Source organism: Impatiens glandulifera, chromosome 5 (assembly GCF_907164915.1).
Source record: "Impatiens glandulifera chromosome 5, dImpGla2.1, whole genome shotgun sequence".
Lineage (NCBI taxonomy): Eukaryota > Viridiplantae > Streptophyta > Magnoliopsida > Ericales > Balsaminaceae > Impatiens > Impatiens glandulifera.
In genome coordinates, this window is record NC_061866.1 from 47,473,843 (window position 1) to 47,497,830 (window position 23,988).

The following is a 23,988-nucleotide window of genomic DNA, read 5'->3' on the forward strand; positions in this document are numbered from 1 at the left end:
AAAAAACTAAAATAGGTATATTTTCATATTATTATATTTTTATTTTATTATACATTAATACATTTGTAACTCTTTTTAAAAAAAAAAAAAATAGAATTTTCGCTCACTTAAAATCACAACTATTCATTGTCTTTTAAATAAGACCACATATATATATATATATATATAAAAAGATGAAAAGCAGCAAATATTAAATTAGTCAATGAGGAAAAGTCACAATTCCTCCTCTGAGCTGAAAAGGAGCATCGAGCTCACGACGGCGGCCAATAAAGGACGTCGGAGTAGCTAATACATACATTTGATCTATCTAGTAGTGTTAAAAGTAAGAATTGATGGCGAGATCTCCAATAATTCATAATCCATTTCGCCTCTTGCTCTTCTTCTTCTTATTATTCTTCGGAATTGCTCGAGCTCAGAATCGAACTTCAAAAGCTACTACAGATCCTTCTGAAGGTAATTATTTCTCTCTCTCTCTAAATAGTTTTGATTCTAATCATCCAGTTCAATTATCTCGAAAAAGTATGACGGTGGAATCGTCAGATTTATTGCATAATTTTCTAATTCACGTTTAGGAGTTTATTAAAAAGTATTCGGATACATAAGAATAAATTGATATTTAAGTCGGATCGTGGATTGACTCGCTCATAAATATTTTTACCGTAATATTTTTTTCACAGTTTTATATATTATTACTCATGTATTTGCAAAGACATAGAGTAGTTTGTTTAAAATCAAAATAAATCATATTTATAAAATATTTTATTTTTATTTTAACAATAAAAAATTAAAATTTAATAGTGGATCCAATTGTCATGGAGTATTTGGGGGATATAACTAATTTTCATTAAATTATACCAATTAGCATTTAGCCACGATTAATAATATAAAAAATCGTGAAAAAAAATTACGGATAACATTTTTAATTTTATTTTTAATCGTTTTAAGTTTATGGGTGGGTCAACCCACAATCCGACCCAAGTATCCATTTACTCAACATCATTATATATATATATATATATATATTAGTTAGTTAAAAAATTGAATTTATATTAATGTTAAAACGTTCAGCGTTCATCAAATTTAGTGTAGAATTTAAAAATATAAAGTCTTTGTAGCCTAGTTGGTAAAATGTTGTACTTGTTTTTGTTAGGTTGCAAGTTCGAAACATACCTCTTAACATTTTTTTATTTTATTTTTAACCGTTTTAAATTTAAAGGCGGGTCAACCTACAATCCGACCCAAGTATCCAAATAACCACAGCTCTCGACTCGACAATCCGGACACTTTAAAATCAAGAATCATTTTATATATATATATATATATATATATATATATATATATATATATATATATATATATATATATATATAGATTAGTTAGTTAAAAAGTTGAACTTATATTAATATTAAAACGTCCCGCGTTTATCAAATTTGGTGTTGAATTTAAAATATAAAGTCTTTGTAACCTAGTTGGTTAAAGAGTTGTATTTGTTTTGTTAGGTTGCAAGTTCGAAACATACATCTAGCATTTTTAATTTTATTTTTAATCGTTTTAAATTTAAAGACGGGTCAACCCACAATCCGACCCAAGTATCCAAATTAACCACAACTCTCGACCCGACAATCCAGACACTTTAAAAATTAAGTATCATTATATATATATATATATTAGATTTTGTTTTAGAGATGGTAATGCAGTTAATTTATTATTTATAAATAATTAATTTATCATTCAATTTTCTAAATAATTCTTAGTTTCAATTAAAGTTTTGATCTATTTGGTAATTAATAATTAATTTAATTATATTATTTTTTTTATTTATTTATTAATGTTACATCAGAGAAAGAATCACTTTGACAATATATTATTAATTAAAAAAAAATTTATAAAGAGTAAAGAGAAATTTTTATTCGTATCAAAGTAGTAAGTCATTTCCAACTTATTCCTTTTTCAAAATTTCTGACCGAGTCATTCTTCAAAATAAAATTTGTAAAATTATATTGGTCGAGCAAATAAACTAATGTATTACTTGAGTTTTCAATGTGATTATTTAAAAAATAATATATAAATAGAAAAAAAAAAGAAAAGTAAATTAGAAATTGATTAATTTACAAATTTTAAATTTAGGATTTTCTTTTTTCAGTTGCTGTCTTGAACACCATATTCCAACAATGGGGAATATCATTTCCGTCGACGGGCGGTCAATGGAACGTAATCGGAGACCCATGCACTGGAGTTGCCACCGATTCAAGCTCCCTCTTCAATAATCCATCGTACAATCCAGGCATCAAATGCGACTGTACCTTCAACAACAACGCTACTTGTCATATTACTCAATTGTTAGTTCCCCCTCCACTTTTCTTCGCGCCATTTTGCTCTATCTTTTGATGATCGTATTGGCAATCGTTACTCTATTTCAGTTCAATTGTGATTCTCTAAGACTTCTAGCTAGCTAATTGTATGTTTGTCACTTTGTCTTCAAATAATCCTTTAATTTTGTTTTACTTAAACTAGTTACACAATAAGCATCTGCAGAAGATTCTAATCCTTTTTCAATTCTTATTTTTCATAATCTTAAGCACTTTTGTTGTTGTTATTTTATTTTTCTAAGAATCTTTATTCTAAATGTCAATCACAGAAGAGTAAATGCAGTAAATGCTGCAGGAACAATCCCAGATGCGTTATGGACTCTTACTTTCCTCACTTTCTTGTAAGTCTTTTCATTGTTGAACTAATTTTTTTTAGCAGAATCCATTTTATTATTATTATTTTGGTTTGATTGGATTTGCAAAATGATCCATAATGCTGAAATACATTTTTATCTGTGGCAGGGACATTGCGCAGAATATACTCTCAGGTCCTATTTCCCCAGCTATTGGAAATCTGACTCGAATGCAGTACATGTAAGATGCATTTTTCGGTTTTATCTCCCTTACATGATGAATAGTTTTTATCCTAATACACTTCTTTTCTGTGTTTGACGGTTCCATAAATCTTTTCTCAGGTCACTTGGTATTAATGCATTTACTGGGGAGATACCAAAGGAACTAGGATTGCTTACAGATTTAAGATTATTGTATGTTTTTTTTCCGTCTATTTCCAAAGTGATATTGGACAGATTTTCTTCTCTTAAAGTATTATACTAATGTAGAACTACCGATACTGTAACCTATAAAAAGGCCAAGGAGCGATATGATAGAAATATTCCATTTTCTTAATCTGTTATAGAGTTGGCCGGATACCATGCATATGTTCTCTTAAAGAGATTATACCAAGGAACGTGATGATGGAAATATTCCATTTTCTTAATTACTGTTATACAGTTTGCCGGATACCATGCATATGGTCTCATATAGAGCACATGGCTATCCATATATATCTCTGTTATCCAACTTATCTAGTGTGGATCATCAAATACTTTAATTTCTTTCAATCACACAACAAATTAAGCAGTTTGTATTCCACTGTCTTATTTCTTCTTTACTCTGTTTTTTACTTTTGAGGAAGTTCTAATCTAAGTATATATGATGCATTTAATAATTTACAATTGTCTTCCCTGATCATTCAGGTATTTTTCTTCAAATAAATTCTCTGGTCCATTGCCATCTACAATTGGTAACTTACAGAAATTAGAACAATTGTAAGTGTTACATATCAATGTTATTTTCTTTCTTTATTTGTTAGGGTAGTCATATTTTATTGGAACACTTCTGATTCTAGTTGGAGGTAGATGTACTTGGTGAATTGTATAACACATGGTATCCTAGAACAAATGTGTTTTAAACTGGAAAATTTTCATGCCTATCACCTTATGTACATCTTTCATGCTGATGATATTATTACTCATGTCCTAACACATGATTGCACTAAGCAATATTGAGCACATATATCTCCTGTTAGAGACAGTTTTTATCTCTACCCTAACCAATTTAGTTACTTTTTTTGAAATAATGATTATTTCATAAATGTCATTCCGGAAACGACAAATAGGAAAGACAACAAGAAAACATAACAGAAAAAGTAGGTAAAGGAAAAAGTTGAATGGGTGACAAAATCCACCCAAAGAAAAAGAAGCAGGAGACAAAAGATAAGGTGAAAAAAGAGATCTACTCATATCTATAGGATTTTAAGCTCATCAAGAATATCCATAATATGTCTCCTGCATACAAAACTAAAGTTCCCTTGTTAACCTCAACCATAGTGCTGAAGATTGAACTTTTCAGTTTTTTCTGGGAAGATTGACAAACTAATGTCTAGGTCACTTAATTTGTATGTACTAATATCCCTTTAGAAAAAAAGGGAGAGCTACTTTGCATTCCAGTTGCTCTCTGGATATTTTCTACCTGTTGTCCATTTTGTTGTTGATCCTTCTTTGTAAAAAGTGCACTGTTTTCTTCATTATAAGAACACATGTCGTTGATGAACATCGCACACCTTGACAGGTATATGGATAGTTGTGGAGCTAGTGGTCCTATACCTGCAAGTTTTGCTGCTCTACAGAATCTGCATACTGTGTAAGAGCTCTCAAGACCATTTGTTTATTTATTTTTTCCTTTATGGGATTCTATAACACAAACCACCTGAAATTCTTACTGAGTAACATTTGGCCCTTGCAGGTGGGCATCAGATAATAACTTCACAGGCAACATACCTGATTTCATTGGGGGTTGGACTAAGTTAACAGAATTGTAAGCATACCAAGTTTTCTCTTCTATGCATTGAAATAATGGTGTTCTATCTCTTTATCTCATTCTTGAACTTCAACATCTACTGCTATCTTCTATAGTTCAGATGTGGCTGAACGTTTGCCATTATAAATGATGGTACTCAGTCAAAGATAATTATTTTGCAGGAGGTTTCAGGGGAATTCTTTCCAGGGTCCAATTCCATCAACATTTTCCAAATTAACCTTGATGGAGAGCTTGTGAGTTTTTACAGCTATGTGTGCCTTTCATTTTGTAATAAAGTATTTATCTTCTAAAGAATATCTTTACTATTTGCAGACGAATAAGTGACTTATCCACGGGGAGCTCACAACTAACTTTTATCCAGAACATGACTTCTCTGAAAACCTTGTAAGGAACTGTAGCTTATTAAATTGTCGAAGTTTCATTTCCTTCTCTAATATAGAGGTGTATCTTTGCAGAATTCTGAGAAACAACAATATTTCAGGATCTATACCAAGCTTTATGGGAGGGTTTTTAAGTTTGTCAACTCTGTAAGATGTCTTCTTATCTTTTAAATACTGTTAAGACCATTCTTTTTCTCATAATTTTCTAGCACATATTCCCATCTCTAACATGGATACCTGTCTCAATTTTGCAGCGATCTGAGTTTCAATAACTTAACCGGAGGGATTCCAGAAGCAGTGTTCAACTTGAGCTCTCTCTCCTTCTTGTAATAATCCTCACTTGATCGTTTTTATTTTAGTCCAACGTTGCTTTCAATGCGATGAAGCCTCTAACAACTTTTTGGTTAGGTATCTTGGGAATAACAAACTGATTGGTTCTGTCCCTTCACAAAAAAGCCAATCTCTCCTCAATGTGTAAGTACATCTTCAATGAACTTGTACTTGGATCATGTAATATTTTTTTCCATCAGTTAAAGTTCTATCAGTTCAAAAATTCTTTTGCCACCACTCTTAATATGTTTTATTTTATTTCAAAGATGGCAGTAACTTGTTGATATTTTGGCATCATATATACAAATTTATGCTAGTAATTTGTCAGTGCCACTTTTTCTTTTGAGTTTAACATTTAGTCACTACTACTTGAAATGAGCCAATGGTAATTTCCTCAGAATTGTAAAAATAGTGTTAGTCTTGTGTGTCATACTTCTTGTTTCTTTTAGAAACAAACCCACTTCTAAAATCATAAAGTTATGATGTCTAATAGGATTAGGCTTGATTTTTGTTATATAGGCATATAGGGTGATCACTTGTTACCAACAATACAATCATTTTGTATTAATATGTTGTTGTCTTTCAAATAATTTCCATGATATATGTCACACCTATATATACAATTGTTGTTAGGATTTATATCTCTCAATTCGACTAGCTTGAAATAATCTGTAAAAATGCAAGTAAGAACACAAGAAGACACAGATTTATAGTGGTTCACTCAAATTGAACTACGTCCACTTCAGCCACCACCAGATTTCATTATTAAGAAGAAAAAAGAATACAGAGTTTTTGCCTCACACTTTATCTCTCTAGAATTCTGTATTTTCACTTGTAAACCCTTAATAATCACATATTTATAGGGTAAACATTCAGGTAATAAACCTAACTAACTCTTGGTCAGGCCAAAACCAAATACAAACCCAATAAACTCTAATTAACAATGTATAGTTTATTATAAGTGTAGGCTTCATAACTCAACAATCTCCCACTTGGAGACTAACTTCATCATCTCTCCTTCGGTAGTGGTTTTTCATCCGGTGTCTTAACGAAGAAGACCAACTGAAGTTGCACACAAATTAAGTTTCTCATTTGTCACAGTTTTCGTCAACATATCAGCTGGATTCTCATTTCTGAGAATCTTATCAAAATCTAATACTACATCTTCTAAAGCTGACTGGATGAAATGATAACGAACATGTATATGCTTCGTTCTTCCATGATAAACATGATTATTTGTCAAATGAATGGCACTCTGACTGTCGCATCGCAAAACAGTTCCTCGTAGTCTTGACCCAATTCTAGCAAAAAGGATTGTAACTACGTCATCTACTTAGCAGCCTCTGTCACAGCAACATACTCTGCTTCACAACTAGAAAGAGCAACAATCTTCTGCAATTTTTAGGAATAAAATCAGGTATACAAATTAAGCCTATATTCTCCAAACCAAGGGCCGAGCTTAGCTTGGTTAAGGCACACCAAAATAGTGTCTTGTTTAGAATACGAGGTGCTTGTTGCCTTGATGGAACGTAGTTGAGCATGATGAATTTGTTTTCAATTTTCTCACTCATAAGATGTTTATCAATCTGAACATGTATAGTTTGATTGTGGTGAACATGATTTTGGGGCAATTGTGATTGCCCACTGATTGTCACTTACAATCTGGGTAGGATCTAGGCTCCAAACTTTAGTTTGTTTAGCACCCTTTTTAAAACCTGTCCGATCAACATTTGTTTCCCAATCTTTACTTCTTCCTACACTTTCATGTTTACCTTAAAAAATAGTGATAAATATGGAGTGAAAGTATTGGACTTTAATTAAAGGTATTCAGAATGCATTGAAGAAATGTTAGTTACGTGTTAATATACATTTTTCTGGGTTTATTGGCTATGGAAAGATTTCTCACATTTCTATTGCATGCAGAGATCTGTCTTACAATGAACTATCAGGGTCATTTCCTACTTGGATAAGTGACAACAATCTGCAGATGTATGTATAATTAAATATTGTCACTACTTTCTTGTAATTTTATCTAACAAGTCTGATATTTGATATAAGTACTTTCTAATCTGATGTTGCATTATCTTGTGTACATTTACCAGTAATTTAGTTGCCAATAACTTCACTATTGGAAGCTCGGACAACATGTAATTCTCTATGCCTCATGCTCTAGATATTTGTGTTCACACAGTGTGTTACTATCTTCCTTTTTCACTTTTTGAATGAAGAGCCTGTTCCTTGATAATTTTGCATACACTTGATTTGACTCATTTGCAGTAAAGTTGAATGACAGCTTAATTGAATATATTGGAAGAGAAAGGGGATTTCTTCATAAATTGGTTTGATTAACTGTTCCAAAGAAGCTACAAATTATAGGCAATAGAGGAAGAACTAAATGAATGATAAAATACCTTTCTAGAAGTATTAATAAACCTTTCTTTTAGGGAAGACACAACTCCATCCACGTGGAGTTAATGTCTCTTGGAAAGGCAAAGGTGTTATTTGGAATGAGACTAATTTGATATTTACACATGATGGTCACACCTTTTCTTTCAGATGCTTTCTCATTAAATATTCTTTCCATAAATTTAATGTTTGATCATCCTTTGACTTATTGCAATTATACAATTCTACACTGTGGTTGATTTTGGAAAATATAGATGAAGTTCTATCGGAATAAGATCTTGGATGTTCAAACATTTGATGCTGCATGCTTTCTTAAACAATATGGAATGTTGTAATTGACATGAACAGTTGTTTGTTTCAGTGGTTTGCCTTCAGGTCTAAATTGTCTTCAGAAGAACTTTCCTTGTGGTCGCAATTCACCTACATGTAAGTTCAATGTACGATCTATGTGTTAATCTATACATGAGAATTCAACATCTTTGCATGTTGAAGTTGGAAGTGATTGGATTAGAAAAGCCTATATATGATTCTACCATGATTTGATGAACTTATCCTTTCATATAATTTGTTGAAGGCTCGATTATCTCAACGGTAGAGTGCAAGGTCAAGGGTTTCAGCCTTGCTTACCATTTACAAAAATGTTTTATATAATTTGTTGTGGATCCTGATTTGGTTTGCTGTCACAAAAGACATGTATAGAGAAAGAGAGACATCTAGTTAAAATTTTATTTTTGAAAATGGTAAAAAATATAGACCAGAGTGGGAGTCAAACCCACGACCTCTGATCCGAAGCCAGACGCACTAATCCACTGCGCTATGCGGTGTTGTTTGTTCCAATTTATCTATTAAAACAAGCAATACTTGGTTCTGAGAGAGAGAGCAATTATGAGTTGAGTATCATAGTCTTCTTTCTTGCTCATGAACAGATTCCAGCTTTGCAATTAAGTGTGGTGGTCCTCCAATTACCTCTTCTACTGGTATTCAATTTGAGAGGGAAAATGAGAATCTTGGACCAGCCACATATTTTACTACCAGCACAAGCCGGTGGGCTGTGAGTAATGCCGGGCGCTTTGCAGAGAACAATAACCCACTAGTTACAGCAGGCTCTACGTCTCAGTTCAATAGTTTAGACTCCGAGTTGTTCCAAACAGCCAGAAAATCTCCTGGATCTCTCAGATACTACGGATTAGGTCTCGAGAATGGAAACTATACTGTCAGCCTCCAGTTTGCAGAAATAGAAATATCTAATGAGCAGTCTAGGTGGCAAAGTCTTGGAAGGCGTGTTTTTGATATATATATCCAGGTAACTTATTAAATGATTTTAGGCATTATGTGTGAATATTTCATGCTTTGATTTTGTTTTTCAAATAATGCAATTGTGGATCCAAGAGGTATCATGGCCAATGGATTCCCTAATGTAGTGTTCACATAACTTTTTCAGGGGCAGCTAGAACTTAAGGATTTTGATATAGTGAAAGCGGCAGGTGGAGCAACTCGAGCCCATGAACGAAAATTTACTGCTAATGTGTTTGAAAACTATCTTGAGATCCATTTTTTTTGGGCTGGTAAAGGGACCTGTTGTATACCCGCACAAGGTACATACGGTCCCTTGATCTCAGCAATCAGTGCCACCCCAGGTATTCTTTTGATACAGATCTTTTAAATTATCGAGATGCCATACATGACTTCTTAAACATTTCTACAGACTTTGTTCCCACTGTAAGTAACAAGCCTAAAAGCTCTAAGAAGAACAATACAGGCTTGATTGCGGGAGTTGTTGTTTCTGTTGGAGTTGTAATCTTGGCATCTTTGTTTGCTTTATATTTCTATATTCAAAGGAAAAAAAGATTACAGAACATTGATGATGAAGGTACAGTGTTGTTAACCTGATTACCTAACTTGCCTGTGTTCTTTTAGCTTTTTTCTAGTCAGTGAGGAGAAAAAATGAAATCTTCAAGAAGTTTTACTCACTTGTACTTTGTGCATATTTGCAGAGTTCCTGGGAATGGAGACGAAACCGTTCATGTTCAGTTACAGTGAGCTGAGAGTTGCAACAGGTGATTTTTCTTCCACGAACAAGCTTGGGGAGGGTGGCTTTGGACCGGTTTTCAAGGTAATCAATCGTGTAATTGAAGAAACACAAAATAAAACTAAAATGAACCATACAAATCAGCATACCCTATTACCCTTACCTTTTATGCTATAATAACCAAGATGCATAAAACAATTAATGCAATTCTTTTGTTTATTAATTTGTTCTTTTGTCTCAACAGGGATCACTCAGTGATGGACGGGTAGTTGCTGTTAAGCAATTGTCCGTTGCATCCCACCAAGGAAAAAGTCAGTTTGTAGCAGAGATAGTTACAATATCTGCAGTGCAGCACCGCAATCTTGTCAAACTGTATGGTTGCTGTCTTGAAGGAGAAAAAAGACTGCTTGTTTATGAGTTTCTAGAAAACAAGAGTCTCGACCAAGCACTATTTGGTACACATAAGTTAACTTAAGTGTTCTTCCTGCTTTAGAATTGCAAATTTAAATAATACAGGGAATGTGAACATGAATGTGCTTGGCCATGCCCATGCAGGAGGAAAGGCTGGTTTCATTCTTGATTGGCCCACTCGTTTTGATATATGCTTGGGCGTAGCTAGGGGATTAACTTACCTTCATGAGGAATCTCGGCTACGAATTGTGCATAGAGATGTGAAGGCCAGTAATATTTTGCTCGACTCCAATCTTAGTCCCAAGATATCTGATTTTGGTTTGGCTAAACTGTACGATGATATGAAGACCCATATAAGCACCCGTGTTGCAGGGACTATGTAAGACCTCTTCAGTTAAGCTGCTCCCTGAAGTCATCTTAAATTAAACACTTTTATCTTTTCCTGGTTTTGCAGTGGGTATCTCGCACCAGAGTATGCTATGCGTGGGCACCTTACAGAGAAAGCTGATGTGTTTGGTTTTGGTGTGGTGGCCTTGGAGATTGTCGCTGGAAGACCAAACTCTGACACAAGTTTGGATACAGATAAGATGTACCTTCTAGAATGGGTATGTCTCATCATTTTCAAATTTTGAATTATATCAAACTGTAGAAAATTTAGAGAGAGGAAATTGTAGAGTATTTTATTACTGTTGTCATTACATAGGAGGTCTAGTGTTTAAATAATAAACATTACATTTACAAGAAAGGAAATCAATTAAACAATAAAATCATTTAGTTGATTTGAGAATCAACGGCCAATTAACAAATCAATTAATCTAATTGATTGATTTGCTATTGACTTTCTCAACCTTCCATTCTCGGTCAATTAGCAACTCAATTAGTCTATTGATTGATTTGCTATTAATTCTACACTCCCCCTCAAGTTGGGTAGTAGATATTGAACGTGCCCAACTTGCCACACAGTTCCTCAAAATTCGGTTTGGGAAGAGCTTTGGTGAGTATGTCAGCCACCTGATTGCGAGATGTAACGTAGAGAGGTGCAATATAGCCTTTATTTACATTTTCTGAAATAAAGTGCCGATCAATTTCAATGTGTTTGGTCCTATCATGATGAACCGGATTCTTTGCAATACTGATTGCAGCTTGATTGTCACACATCATTTGAATAGGTCCATCTGGAGGCAATCCTAACTCTTCAAGGATGCGGCGTATCCAAATTCCTTCACAAATTCCGAGTGCAAGAGAACGATACTCAGCTTCGGCACTACTCCGAGCGACAACAGATTGTTTCTTACTTCTCCATGTGACGAGGTTGCCCCAAACAAATGAACAATATCCAGAGGTGGATTTTCTGTCGTTAATGTCCCCGGCCCAATCGGCATCGGTGAACACACGAATTGACTTGTCGTCGTTACGTGTGAATAGAAGTCCTTTTCCTGGAGAACCTTTTAAGTACCTTAGAATTCTAACAATTGCGTTCATATGATCTTCGGAAGGGCGATTCATGAATTGGCTAACAACGCTCACTGCGAAGCAAATGTCGGGACGAGTGTGAGATAAGTACAGGAGTCGCCCCACGAGTCTCTGGTATCTACCTTTATCGGTTGGAGTATCGTCGTTGTTATTTCCAAGTTTGTGGACCGAGTCCATAGGGGTGTCGGCAGGCTTACATCCAAGCATACCGGTTTCCATTAAAAGGTCTATGGTGTATTTCCTTTGTGTTAAGGAGATCCCCTTCTTTGATCGGGCAAGTTCCATTCCTAGGAAAAATTTGAGGGGTCCGAGATCTTTGGTGTCAAATCGGCTACCTATGAACTCTTTCAAATTTTGAATCTCTTTTTCATCGTCCCCGGTTATTATTATGTCATCAACGTAAACAATGAGGATTGTGATCTTTTTATTCGGAGCAATCTTGACAAACATAGTGTGGTCGGCTTGACATTGAGAGAAGCCATTCTCGATGATGGAGATTGAGAATTTTTCGAACCATGCTCTTGGTGATTGTTTGAGACCATATAGAGATTTATGGAGGCGACACACTTCGTTAGGTGAAGCACTAATACCAGGAGGCACTTTCATGTAAACTTCTTCTTCAAGGTCTCCATTTAGGAATGCGTTTTTTACGTCGAGTTGGTGTAGTTCCCAATCTTTGTTAGCCGCTAAGGATAGAAGTATTCGAATGGTGTTGAGTTTTGCAACCGGCGCAAAAGTTTCGAAATAATCTATCCCATATGATTGGGAAAATCCTTTGGCAACTAGACGAGCTTTGTACCTTTCAATCGATCCGTCTGAGTTATGTTTTGTCTTGAAAATCCATTTACATCCGATGGATTTCTTTCCCTTTGGAAGCTCACAGAGGGACCATGTATGATTTTTTATAAGTGCATCAATTTCTTCATTAACGGCACGTTTCCATTCTGGTTGTTCGAAGGCTTCATGAATGGATGTAGGTATTTTCACGTTGTCGTAGTCGGCAATGCTGGCCCGATATGGCTCCGATAGACATTTGTATGAAACAAATTTTGAGATCGGGTGATTTGTGCATGATCTAACACCTTTCCTGAGAGCAATGGGTAAGTCAATAGTAAAATTATCATGATTAACTGTCGTACCTGAAATTTCTGTTGGACTCAGACCCGAGGAGGATTCATGGACTGGTGCAAGTTGTGTTTTTCGTCGAACGTAGACTTTTAGCTCTTTTTCCGAAGGAGGTGGATGTGAGGTTGGTGAAGAAGTGGTTGTGGGTTCGGGTGCAACTTCAAGAGGTGGATGGGAGGTTGGTGAAGAAGTGGTTGTGGGTTCGGGTGCAACTTCGAGAGATGGATGTGAGGTTGGCGAAGAAGTGGTTGAGGGTTCGGATGTGACTTCAATTGGAGATGATATTTCAGGTATTGTTTCGGGTGCAGGTATAAATGTATTAGTGATAGTGTCTTCGAAAGGACCATCATGTTGAGGATTATTGAGATTCTCCCCCTCAACATGGTGGTAGAAGGGTTGATCTTCAAAAAATGAGACATCCATAGAGTAGAAAGTCTTTTTGGAGCGAGGACAATAGCATTTGTACCCTTTCTGATTTGGTGAGTATCCTAAAAAAATGCATTTCGTGGATCGAGGGTCGAGTTTGTCGCGATTGTGGTTATGAATGTGGACAAAGGAGGTGCATCCAAAAATCTTTGCGGGAGTGTATTTGGATGCGATTTTGGAATCGGGAAAGATTTTTAAGAGAGTTTCAATTGGACTTTGGAATTGGAGAATGCGTGATGGCATACGGTTGATAAGGTAGGCAGCGGTGGATATGGCATCGCCCCAATATATTTTAGGAGCATTTGAGTCGACTAGAAGGGATCGAGTTACCTCGAGCAAATGACGATTTTTTCTCGACTCCATTTTGTTGGGGAGTGTCAACACAAGAGCTTAAATGGATGATGCCTTTTGATTTTAAGAAGTCGCCGAGATTGGAAGAGAAGAATTCGCGTCCGTTATCGGTTTTGAAAGCTTGGATTGTGGCTTTGAATTGATTATGGATTAAGACGAAGAAGTCTTTGAAGATTTGACAAACTTCAGATTTTTCCTTCATGAGAAAAAGCCAAGTGAGACGAGTGTGGTCATCGATAAAAGTTACAAACCATCGTTTACCATTTAAAGAGTTAGTGCGAGAGGGTCCCCACACATCGCTGTGAATTAATGAAAATGGTTTAGAAGGTTTGTATGCAATGTTTGGATAAGAAGATCGAGTGTGTTTTGCAAATTGACAACTTTCACAACGAAAAGAACTAGCGACTTCATTAGTAAATAATTTCGGAAAAAGTTTTGCCAAATATAAAAAACTAGGATGTCCTAGTCTACGATGCCACAACATTATCTCGGCACGTTTATTTGAAAGGGAAGTTGAATAACATGAAACATTTTTCGTAGATAGACTAGGTTGCAGAATGTAGAGCCCTAAACACAACTTAGCATTGCCAATCGTCCTCCCCGATTCCGTATCCTGAAATTCACAGCCATTCGGATAGAATTTAGTAAGACATTTTAAATCATGACAAATTTTTCTAATTGACAATAGATTGCATTCAAGATTTGGAACATATAGAACATTTTTTAAACAAATGGAGAGTATTTTATTACTGTTGTCATTACATAGGAGGTCTAGTGTTTAAATAATAAACATTACATTTACAAGAAAGGAAATCAATTAAACAATAAAATCATTTAGTTGATTTGAGAATCAACGGCCTATTAACAAATCAATTAATCTAATTGATTGATTTGCTATTGACTTTCTCAACCTTCCATTCTCGGTCAATTAGCAACTCAATTAGTCTATTGATTGATTTGCTATTAATTCTACACAAACATATTTGAATTTCTTTTTGTTCTATAAATGCAGGCTTGGAATCTGCATGAAAACAATGCGGAAGTTGAGCTGGTAGATGAAAAGATGTCAGATTTCAACGAAGAAGAAGTAAAGCGATTAATTGGGGTGGCTCTACTCTGCACTCAGACTTCTCCAACAATGAGACCATCCATGTCTCGTGTAGTGGCAATGCTCTCTGGAGACATAGAAGTCGGTTCAGCAAGCTCACGGCCTGGCTATCTGACTGACTGGAAGTTCAGTGACACTACCACTTTCATGAGCAATGATTCCGACTTGAAAACTGGCAATAATAGCCACCGCACTGCCACCTCATCAAGCACAGACTTCGGAACTTCTATAGAAAGGTCCCCTATTGGCCATCAATCTTCCCATGACAGCATCACTGGCGAGGGAAGATAGATATAACGCCAATTTTAAAATTATCATGTTTATGTATGTTTGTGTTGCCTTATTACTATTGTGTTTGTGTTGGCTTATTATTATTATTATTATTATTATTATTATTATTATTATGTTTCTTCTGGCCAGAATTTGGGTTTTAGCTTTATTGTGATAATAATCTATATGTGGAGTGAGGGTAGTATTAAGTAGAGTTGTAATCGAAGCGAATATTACTGTATTCGATTCGTATTCGTGAAACTATTCGAATATTCGTATTCGTATTCGAAATTTTTTCGAATAATTAATGTGATTCGTATTTGATTTGAAATTGATATTCGTATTATTCGATCCGATTCGAGTATTTGATTCGATTTTTTTAAAAACATATTTTATACAATTTATTCGAAAATTTGAAAATTAATATTTTTACATAATATATAACAATATTCAATAAAATTACCTTTCAATATTCAACTCCCAATATTATGCAAACCATTAATTAAAACTTCCACGTAACATAACATAAACAATAGTTATTAAAACAACATTTCATTAAAGTGGTTTGTAAATCAATATTTGAATCCTTCATGGCTTGCAAATCAAGTGATTTGCAACATGACATCGATCGGTTGTTCTTGCTCCTAAATAAAAATAAAAATCAATTAAAAAATTATTTATTTATGAAAACATGAATATAACTCAAATAAATTATAAAATAAATAGAGAACTCACATATGTCATAAGGGGTTTTTTGATCCCATGAATCTAACAGTTGGTCAAGAAATACATGGCCGGAGAAGAAAAGGACTCACCGGAGAAATCATTGGAGTAGTGTCGAGTGGAGAAGACGACGAGCGGAGATGAGAACTACATGGAGGCGGCGACGGCGACCGAAGTAACGTCGACTTGAGAAAAGAAGAGATGAGATGAGATGGAGGCGGTGGTAGGTTTTGAGTGATTAGCAACATAATGACTAAATGTGGGTTTTAAGTTTTCAATATGTACTAGGGTTTTAGAATAAATAATATTTATAAAATTAAAATTAATAAAACGGTATATATATATATAATCGAATATTTAATCGAATATTAGCGAATACCGAATCGAATATCTTGATTTTGTATTCGTATTCGTTTATTAGTCGAATCGAATCGAATATTTTTATTCGAATTCGAATCACAAAATTACGAATACGAATATCAAAATTCGAATACGAATACCGAATCGAATCAAAAGTATTTGATTCATTTACGACCCTAGTATCAAGTACAGACACAATGAAAAATATTATTGTTTACATTTTTCTTTAGAGTGAACTTATTATTGAGACAATATTGAATTTTATGTAAGGAAATAATTTAGTTTCAATGTTAAAAAAACTAAATAAATCATTTTTTTAAAATTAATTGGATTATATTTTGAAGTTGGATTTTTCAAATTTGAAAATGGTACGCTCATACCAAGACGATTGAAGGACGTCCAACATTGAAGGTGGTTCTCAGTATTGTATTGAAGAATTTAAAGTCTATATTGTCAGTACAAAGTCTATATTGTATCGAAGAATTTAAAGTCTATATTGCCAGCATATAGCTTCAACTATTTACAAATTTTTTTATCAAACTCTTTCATCAACTCTTTCAACAGTTTCGGATCAAATTTCACCATAGGATCGACAATGATTGAATTTTTGACCAAATTCGTGAATTATACATACCATATTCTTTTGCTTGTCCTCATTTACCACATCCTCATCCACCAAATCCTAAAAAAAAGACAAAATGCTTGAATTATACATACATCATTCTTCTGTTTGTCCTCATCCACCAAATTCTAAAAAAAGACCAAATGCTTGAATTAGACCAAAATTTTGAATTATACATATCTCATTCTTCTGCTTGTCCTCATCCACCATCACATCCTCATTCACCAAATCCTAAAAAAGACCAATTCCTTGAATTAGAACAAATGCTTAAATTATACAAAATGCTTGAATTATACGTACATCATTCTTCTACTTGTCCTCATCCACCACATCCTCATTCTTCTACTCCACAAGCCCTTCCTAAAAAAAAAGACCAAATGCTTGAATTATACATACCTCAATATTCTCATTCACCAGATCCTCAATCAACACATTCACCTTCTCCAAATCTTCCTCATTCATCTCCTCTTAATCTTCCTCATACTTGTCTTCCTCATTCACATTCTTTTTCTCCACAACACATCCACATACTCCTCATTCAATCTTCTCCTGCTATGTTCCTCCTCTAATGTGGCTGATAATATGTCAAAATGTTCTTGTAGTTTGTTTAACATCTCTTTATGAGATTTATTTCAGTTCTCATTTCAGTTTTTAGTTCATTTAGCTCATTCGTCAGTTGATCCAATCAACATTCATCCTAGGGATCGAGTTGTTGTTATTGGAGTCATTTGAGGGTCATCATTATCATGAGGATCTATTGATGATGGAGTCATTTGAGAGGTATCATCATCTTTTTTACTCGTGGCGCTCTCGACAGAATAAGAGTTGTTGTGGGTAGGGATGTGGGTTCTTCTACTCGTTGAAGGTTTGGCATGAACATAATGAGAGGTGTTGGGGTGAGTAATTTGTCTATTCTTCCTCATGTTAGGTTTGGGAGGAACTACATCTTGAATATTTCCAAATTTCCTCCTCCTGTAATCAAGTTCAAATAAGTAATTATAAAAATCACCTCTCTATATCTTCAAAGTCCTCCCCAGCATATAAAATTTTCTCCTCTTCAGACAATTCCATCTTCTTGACAATATTGCCTTGCAGGGCAGTGTGAAGATCATAAACGATGCTCTTCTTACTGGATTTGTACTGTATTATCCTTTGGCATGGGCAGACAGACTCATGCGCTTGAAACATCGTATTCCTTACAAGTTTGAGGACAAACGTTTTGATAACCTCATAGGTCCACACTTGTAAGGCTAGTGCAAACCCGTATACGGTATAAGAAATATCGACATTCTTGTCTTTGTTCTTCTTCCTCGTGGCTTTCTTCAGATGTAGCGACTTGTAGTGTTCCAAGTCCCTGTTCAAACCCTTCAGGGTTGCTCTAAAGGACAACTATCCCCATGGAAATTGGAGGAAAGTGTCGATGTCTTCGACCGTGCTGAGGAGTTTGATATTTATTATCCTCTTTGGATCAAGGGCGAAGAGATAATGACAATTCAAGTATACCAACCCCAATTTCCATGCATCTTCCTTATCAAAGCAGGACACAAATTTTAAGTGAAGGTATGTCGTTCTAAAAATCATATTACCTTTAAAATATTTGACAATCAAAAGTGGATATTCTTCAACTTCATTGAAATTTTTTTCCACCACAGGGAATCTCCTAAAATTGAGGCCCGTGACCATGGCAAACTCCTTCATCCCAAAACATAGCTCCTCTCCATTCACGAGGAACGTCATCTCCATAGAATTTGAGTTGCTCTTCCTGAGGAGAATCTAATGTATTATCGTTCCTAAGAACCGCAGTGATGGGGCTCCTTTGAATAAAAACCGGAATTGGGTTTGCTCTACCATTTCCATTAGATCCATTACAGCAAACTTGGTGACAATGTTTGAAATATTGATTTTCTATGAGACCTTACCAGCAAACTCAAGAATTATGGTGGACTCCATCTAAAAAAAGTAACAACATTGGAGTAAGCAACTACATAACATTATAATTCTCGTGAATAGCAATTCACAATTATTATAAACCCTAAAACATGCATGCATGCAGAAGAAGAACAATACGCTGATATAATATTCGTGAGTGAAGAACATTAGATAAGCAACATCATATATACACATAAACCCTAAAAGCTAAAGATTATACATCAATATTCATCAATATAAACGGCAAAATAATAAGAACATTACAGATTAAACATAAACCTTAAACTCACCGGAATATATGATCGAAGAGACGGACAACGATGTTGAGAGTTGATCGATGATAATGTTGAACGAAGTTGGAATGGAAAGTCGAGAGTTGTAAATACGAAGTTGGAAGTTGGAGAGTCGTGAATGGAAAGAATTTTTTTAAATGAGGGGCAAAATATGAATATATACGATGAAAGACACGATTTACAACTATCGCATTTTATTGTAAAACGCGTTTATTAACTCACGCGTTTTACAATAAAACACGATAGTTGTAAATCGCATAAATTCATAAACGTGAAATACCACTCACGCCTTTCATCTAAAACGCGTGAGTTCATAAACGCGTTTTAAATGAAAACACGAGAGTGATATTTCGCGTTAATGAGTGGTAAAGTGGGTGCGCAAGGGGCAATACGGACATTTTGCAAGACGAAAATACCCTTTTTGCAAAATTTATCCGACGGGGTCCTTTTTTGGATTTAGACCCTTCATCCAGCCATTTCATCAAATTTTCCGGGAGAGAGGGTAATAAGAGTTATTTTAAAATATAAATGGACTGTTTTAAAAAAAATATTATTGTTAATTAAAAAAAGAAATAAAAAGGGTAGATTATTTGAATTTTTAATTGATTAAATTAATATAATTTTTTTATTTAAAATTTATTAAAATAAAATAAATATATATTAATATTTTAATTGATAAATTGAATAATTAAATGATTAATAAAGCTATATAATATAAGAAAAAAATAAGTTTAGTAATAATAATTTTTTTATTAAGAAAATAATATAATATTTATATGAAATTAATAATAGTTAAAAAAAATCTTATAATCTGAATCACTAAATCATGATCAATAATCTTATTACTTATACTAAACATTGTTTTAATAAGATCAATATTTTGATAAAATATTAGTTTAGTTTTAAGTAATTATTTAATTCAAATAATTCATTTATTCAAAGTTTGTTTTCTTTCAAACAATTGAATTATTTTAAAAAAAAACTTACATCAAACAAGCTATTTAAGAACTCAGGACTTTCCTTTCCGTTTGCCTTAATATTAAGTATTTGTTAAGGAATTTAAATGGAGGGCCCTGATGTATTGTAGAAAATGATAGGACTGGATTTTTATTGACTTTTCTTAATTAATAAAATTAATATATGACCTAATTGGCTTAATTTTAAACAACAACCCACATCAATTACAATATTACATTTTATTTTTTAAAAATATATATTAATATTTTTACACCATATAAACAAATAGGTTAGGACTTGTTTTTGATATTTTTCAAAACAATATTATTTATCTCATCATTAATAAAATATGAAATTAATTTTTATTTATTTTTATAAAATTTAAATATTTTAATAATTTAATCCAAATAGTTTTAAATAATCCAAATCAAACAAACTCTTAGACTTTGTTCCTAATTATTTTTAAATAAATCAAACTTAAGAGTTGTTCGAATTGAGTTACACAAATTAATCAAACTGACATTTATCCGTGCATTTGCATGAGTAATAATATAAAAAATTGTGAAAAAATTTTTATAGTAAAAATACCTATAGCATTTTTTATTTTATTTTTAACCGTTTTAAGTTTATGAGCGGGTCAACCCACAATCCGACCTAAATATCCATTTACTCTCACATATATATCCAAATTAACCACAGCTCTCGACTTGGTAATCCGAACACTTTAAAAATTAAGTATCCTTATATATATATAGATAACTTTTTCACTCCATTACTTAATTTATTAATATAAATATTAAAATATTTTAAATGAAAAAAATCATTCTCTAAAAATCATGATTTTTTTTAAAATAATTTGATGAACTATTTATGAGAAATTTGATGAAATGACCATAAAGATCAGCTTTGTCTTTTTGGACCACGCATAAAATGAATGTGTTGGTGACACTTTTTTTTGGACGAAAATGTTCCCGTTGCGAGACGCAACCGGCTGTCGTGTGATTATTTTTTTTGAAAAAAAAAATCATCTCCCGATTACTGGTTACATCTCGCGATTGAAGACGTCTCGTGACAAGGACAAAATCGTCCCAAAAAAAGAAAAAAGAAAAATTATTCACCAACTCTAGTTAATTTTTATTAAAATGAAAAAGTCAAATAACTTAATCATTAAGATCATTTCATCAAATTTCCCATTTAAATAACCCAATCACCAAAATTTAGAATTAAATAGCCGTACTTACCATGAATTATTCAATTCAATAGCTATACAAAAAGGAAAACCAAATTTTCCTAAGAGGCAATTGATTCAAATTCTTTGTTGGTCTTCGTTTGCAGCTTCTTCTAATTAATCTCTTCAATTTTATACTTAAAACTGATATGCTTACTATCCTCGATGATTATTGAAGATAAAAAGTAGGAATTAATGGCGAGAACTTCGATAATTGACGATAGTATCTGGCATTTGTTATTCTTTATCATATTCAGTGCCTTTGAAATAACTCAGACCGCAGAATTTTTTACGATAAACGCTACTACTGATCTTTGATATATTAAGGCCTTTCGCCCGCGAGGAGGAGTATTTTCGTCTGAAATGGTCATTTTTGTAAAGTTTATCAGGTACAGTAATTTCCTTAAAATATATATATATATATATATATATATATATATAAATATTATGTTAATTTTGTCAAAATTCTCGTAGAATGAGAGTGGTCTTTTTAGAAGATTGAGTGGAGAGTCATTCACGGAGGGAGTGGAGATAAATAAAGAATTAAATTTGGAGAGAGGAAAAACTCCAAAGAAAAAAAGTAAAAATATAAATTATGTAAAAAAGAAAGAATGATGTGTCATATAAATATTAAGATCAGATCTTCTGCTACCGATTGCCGTGTTCCCCTGTGGCGCACCAATCAGATTGCAGCATTATTAATTTAATAATAAATCAATCTGGGCAGGAGACGGAGGGAGGGAGAATCCGGAATCCGGGTTTAGGCCCGGGTTCACACAAGACGCCGTTAACGGAAGCGCCCGTTAACGCCAGGAAATAATATAATATTCAGATAATACCCAGATAAGATATCTTCGCTCTGATCTACACGCCCATTGAAATGACCCTCATGTAAACCCCCCATACCCACCCATGAGAAGACCGTCTGCCGTTCATGAAAATACACTTACACGTCCATGTAAAGACCGAATTCACAGTCATATTATATTTACGTTTATTAAATATTAATTTAATTTATTAAATAACACAGGCAGCGATATAATATTCGCTTCAAGTAATTCAATCTTTTATTTTCTTGGATTTTTTATTTACTTTTTTTATTTAATTTTTTTTTGCCTCGAGACTCGCTGGAGCGAAGATATATTTGCTTCAATTAATTTTAATAAAAACCCCATGTAAATCCCCCCTACCCACACATGTAAAGACCGTTTGACTACCATGTAAAGACACTTACCCGTTTATGTGAAGACGAAAATAACATGGATTTTATATTTCCGTTTATTAAATATTAATTCAATTAATTGAGGATGACATCCAGCGACCGAACAAATCTTCGCCTCAATTACGGGCTCGTTATATTTTCCTATTTTTTGCCTCGAGACTCTCTGGAGCGAAGATATATTTGCTTCAATTAATTTTAATTGAAACCTCATGTAAAACTCCCCTACCCACACATGTAAACCCCGCTTGACTACCATGTAAAGACACTTACACGTTTATGTGAAGACGAAAATTACATGGATTTTATATTTCCGTTTATTAAATATAAATACAATTAATTGAAGATGACATGCTGCAACCGAACAAATCTTCGCCTCAATTACCGGCTAGTTTTTTTTTCCTATTTTTATTTTATTTCATTTTTTTGGCCTCGAGACTCTCTGGAGCGAAGATCTCTTTGCTTCAATTAATTTTAATAAACACCCCATGTAAATCCCCCCTACCCACACATGTAAAGACCGCTTGAATACCATGTAAAGACACTTACCCGTTTATGTGAAGACCAAAATTACCTGGATTTTATATTTCCGTTTTTTAAATATTAATTCAATTAATTGAAGATGACATGCAGCAACCGAACAAATCTTCGCCTCAATTACCGGCTAATTTTTTTTTCCTAATTTTTTTTTATTTCATTTTTTTTGCCTCGAGACTCTCTGGAGCGAAGATATATTTGCTTCAATTAATTCATTACTTTTTTTCTTTATTTCAATTTTTTCGCTGGAAAAGAACATTTGTTCGCCTAGACCATGTTCCATGTAAAATGGATTGAATAGTCGCTTCTCGAGAGAACACTTATTCGCCCCTGGTCCCTGTGTCATGTTACATGGAATGAATAGTCGCTTTTCGAAAGAAGACATGTTCGCCCAGGTTACATGAATATATATACCCCCTAATATGATTATTTTATTATCATTTCCGCCCGATTCATCTCTCTCTCTTCCTGCCTCCTTTTCACGGCGATTCGTAACCGGCTCCCCGTCGACCGAACCTGAATCCACATCTTCACGACTCCTCAATGGTACGTATTCCTGACTAGTAGCTTTTAATATTTAGGATTATGGAACTACTACACTAGATTCTGTTATGTGATGTTGTTGTCTCTTTAATCTTTTGGAAACCCTACTCTCAAAATGTTACCTTGACTGTAAATCAATGTTATTTTCATGCACGTGCAGGCTGCCTCAGCATCCGTCCAAAACTTTGGCAAAGATTGGATTTTATGCCCAAATCAATTAAGAAGTGAAGAGATAGTACTCTTCGTTACATTTCTCCCTTATTTTTCCATATTGTTTAAGTTTTCATCCTGTTTAACTGAAATATTTATGATTGTTCTTAAACAGCACTTGATGCAACAATATGCTAACACATGTGGTGCCACGGTGTCAATGAGGTGGCGAGACGATGTTACCCACGTCATAGCATCCACCGATTCTAATGGTGGATGCGGTCGCACTATCAAAGTATTGAAGGGCATATTGAACGGGAGTTGGGTCCTTACCATTGATTGTGAGACTCTGTTATTCTTAACCCTTTACTGTTAACTCAATATTCATTTTCACATATATGAAACTAAAAACACCTATTGCTTTTAT

General features: G+C 33.8%; 1 protein-coding gene across 2 annotated transcripts in view; it reads left to right on the top strand.

Moving 5' to 3' along the window:
* The window catches only part of LOC124938756 (probable LRR receptor-like serine/threonine-protein kinase At1g56130), a 31,504-nt gene extending 16,388 nt beyond the window's left edge, over positions 1-15,116 (top strand). Inside the window, exons 1-24 of one of the 2 annotated variants that reach the window (XM_047479259.1) lie at positions 211-453; positions 2,144-2,339; positions 2,639-2,710; positions 2,832-2,903; positions 3,005-3,076; positions 3,569-3,640; positions 4,443-4,514; positions 4,617-4,688; positions 4,853-4,924; positions 5,004-5,075; positions 5,147-5,218; positions 5,326-5,397; positions 5,480-5,545; positions 7,325-7,390; positions 7,504-7,548; positions 8,169-8,233; positions 8,734-9,110; positions 9,249-9,444; positions 9,513-9,677; positions 9,802-9,920; positions 10,081-10,291; positions 10,395-10,626; positions 10,702-10,852; positions 14,635-15,116. In XM_047479259.1, the coding sequence (XP_047335215.1) occupies positions 333-453; positions 2,144-2,339; positions 2,639-2,710; positions 2,832-2,903; positions 3,005-3,076; positions 3,569-3,640; positions 4,443-4,514; positions 4,617-4,688; positions 4,853-4,924; positions 5,004-5,075; positions 5,147-5,218; positions 5,326-5,397; positions 5,480-5,545; positions 7,325-7,390; positions 7,504-7,548; positions 8,169-8,233; positions 8,734-9,110; positions 9,249-9,444; positions 9,513-9,677; positions 9,802-9,920; positions 10,081-10,291; positions 10,395-10,626; positions 10,702-10,852; positions 14,635-15,021 (3,117 nt within the window). In that variant the 5' untranslated portion in view covers positions 211-332 and the 3' untranslated portion in view covers positions 15,022-15,116. Of the gene's footprint in view, positions 1-210; positions 454-2,143; positions 2,340-2,638; positions 2,711-2,831; positions 2,904-3,004; positions 3,077-3,568; positions 3,641-4,442; positions 4,515-4,616; positions 4,689-4,852; positions 4,925-5,003; positions 5,076-5,146; positions 5,219-5,325; positions 5,398-5,479; positions 5,546-7,324; positions 7,391-7,503; positions 7,549-8,168; positions 8,234-8,733; positions 9,111-9,248; positions 9,445-9,512; positions 9,678-9,801; positions 9,921-10,080; positions 10,292-10,394; positions 10,627-10,701; positions 10,853-14,634 lie in introns of those variants that run through there. The other variant, XM_047479258.1, reaches the window with a different exon arrangement.
* Positions 15,117-23,988: the final 8,872 nt, after the last annotated feature.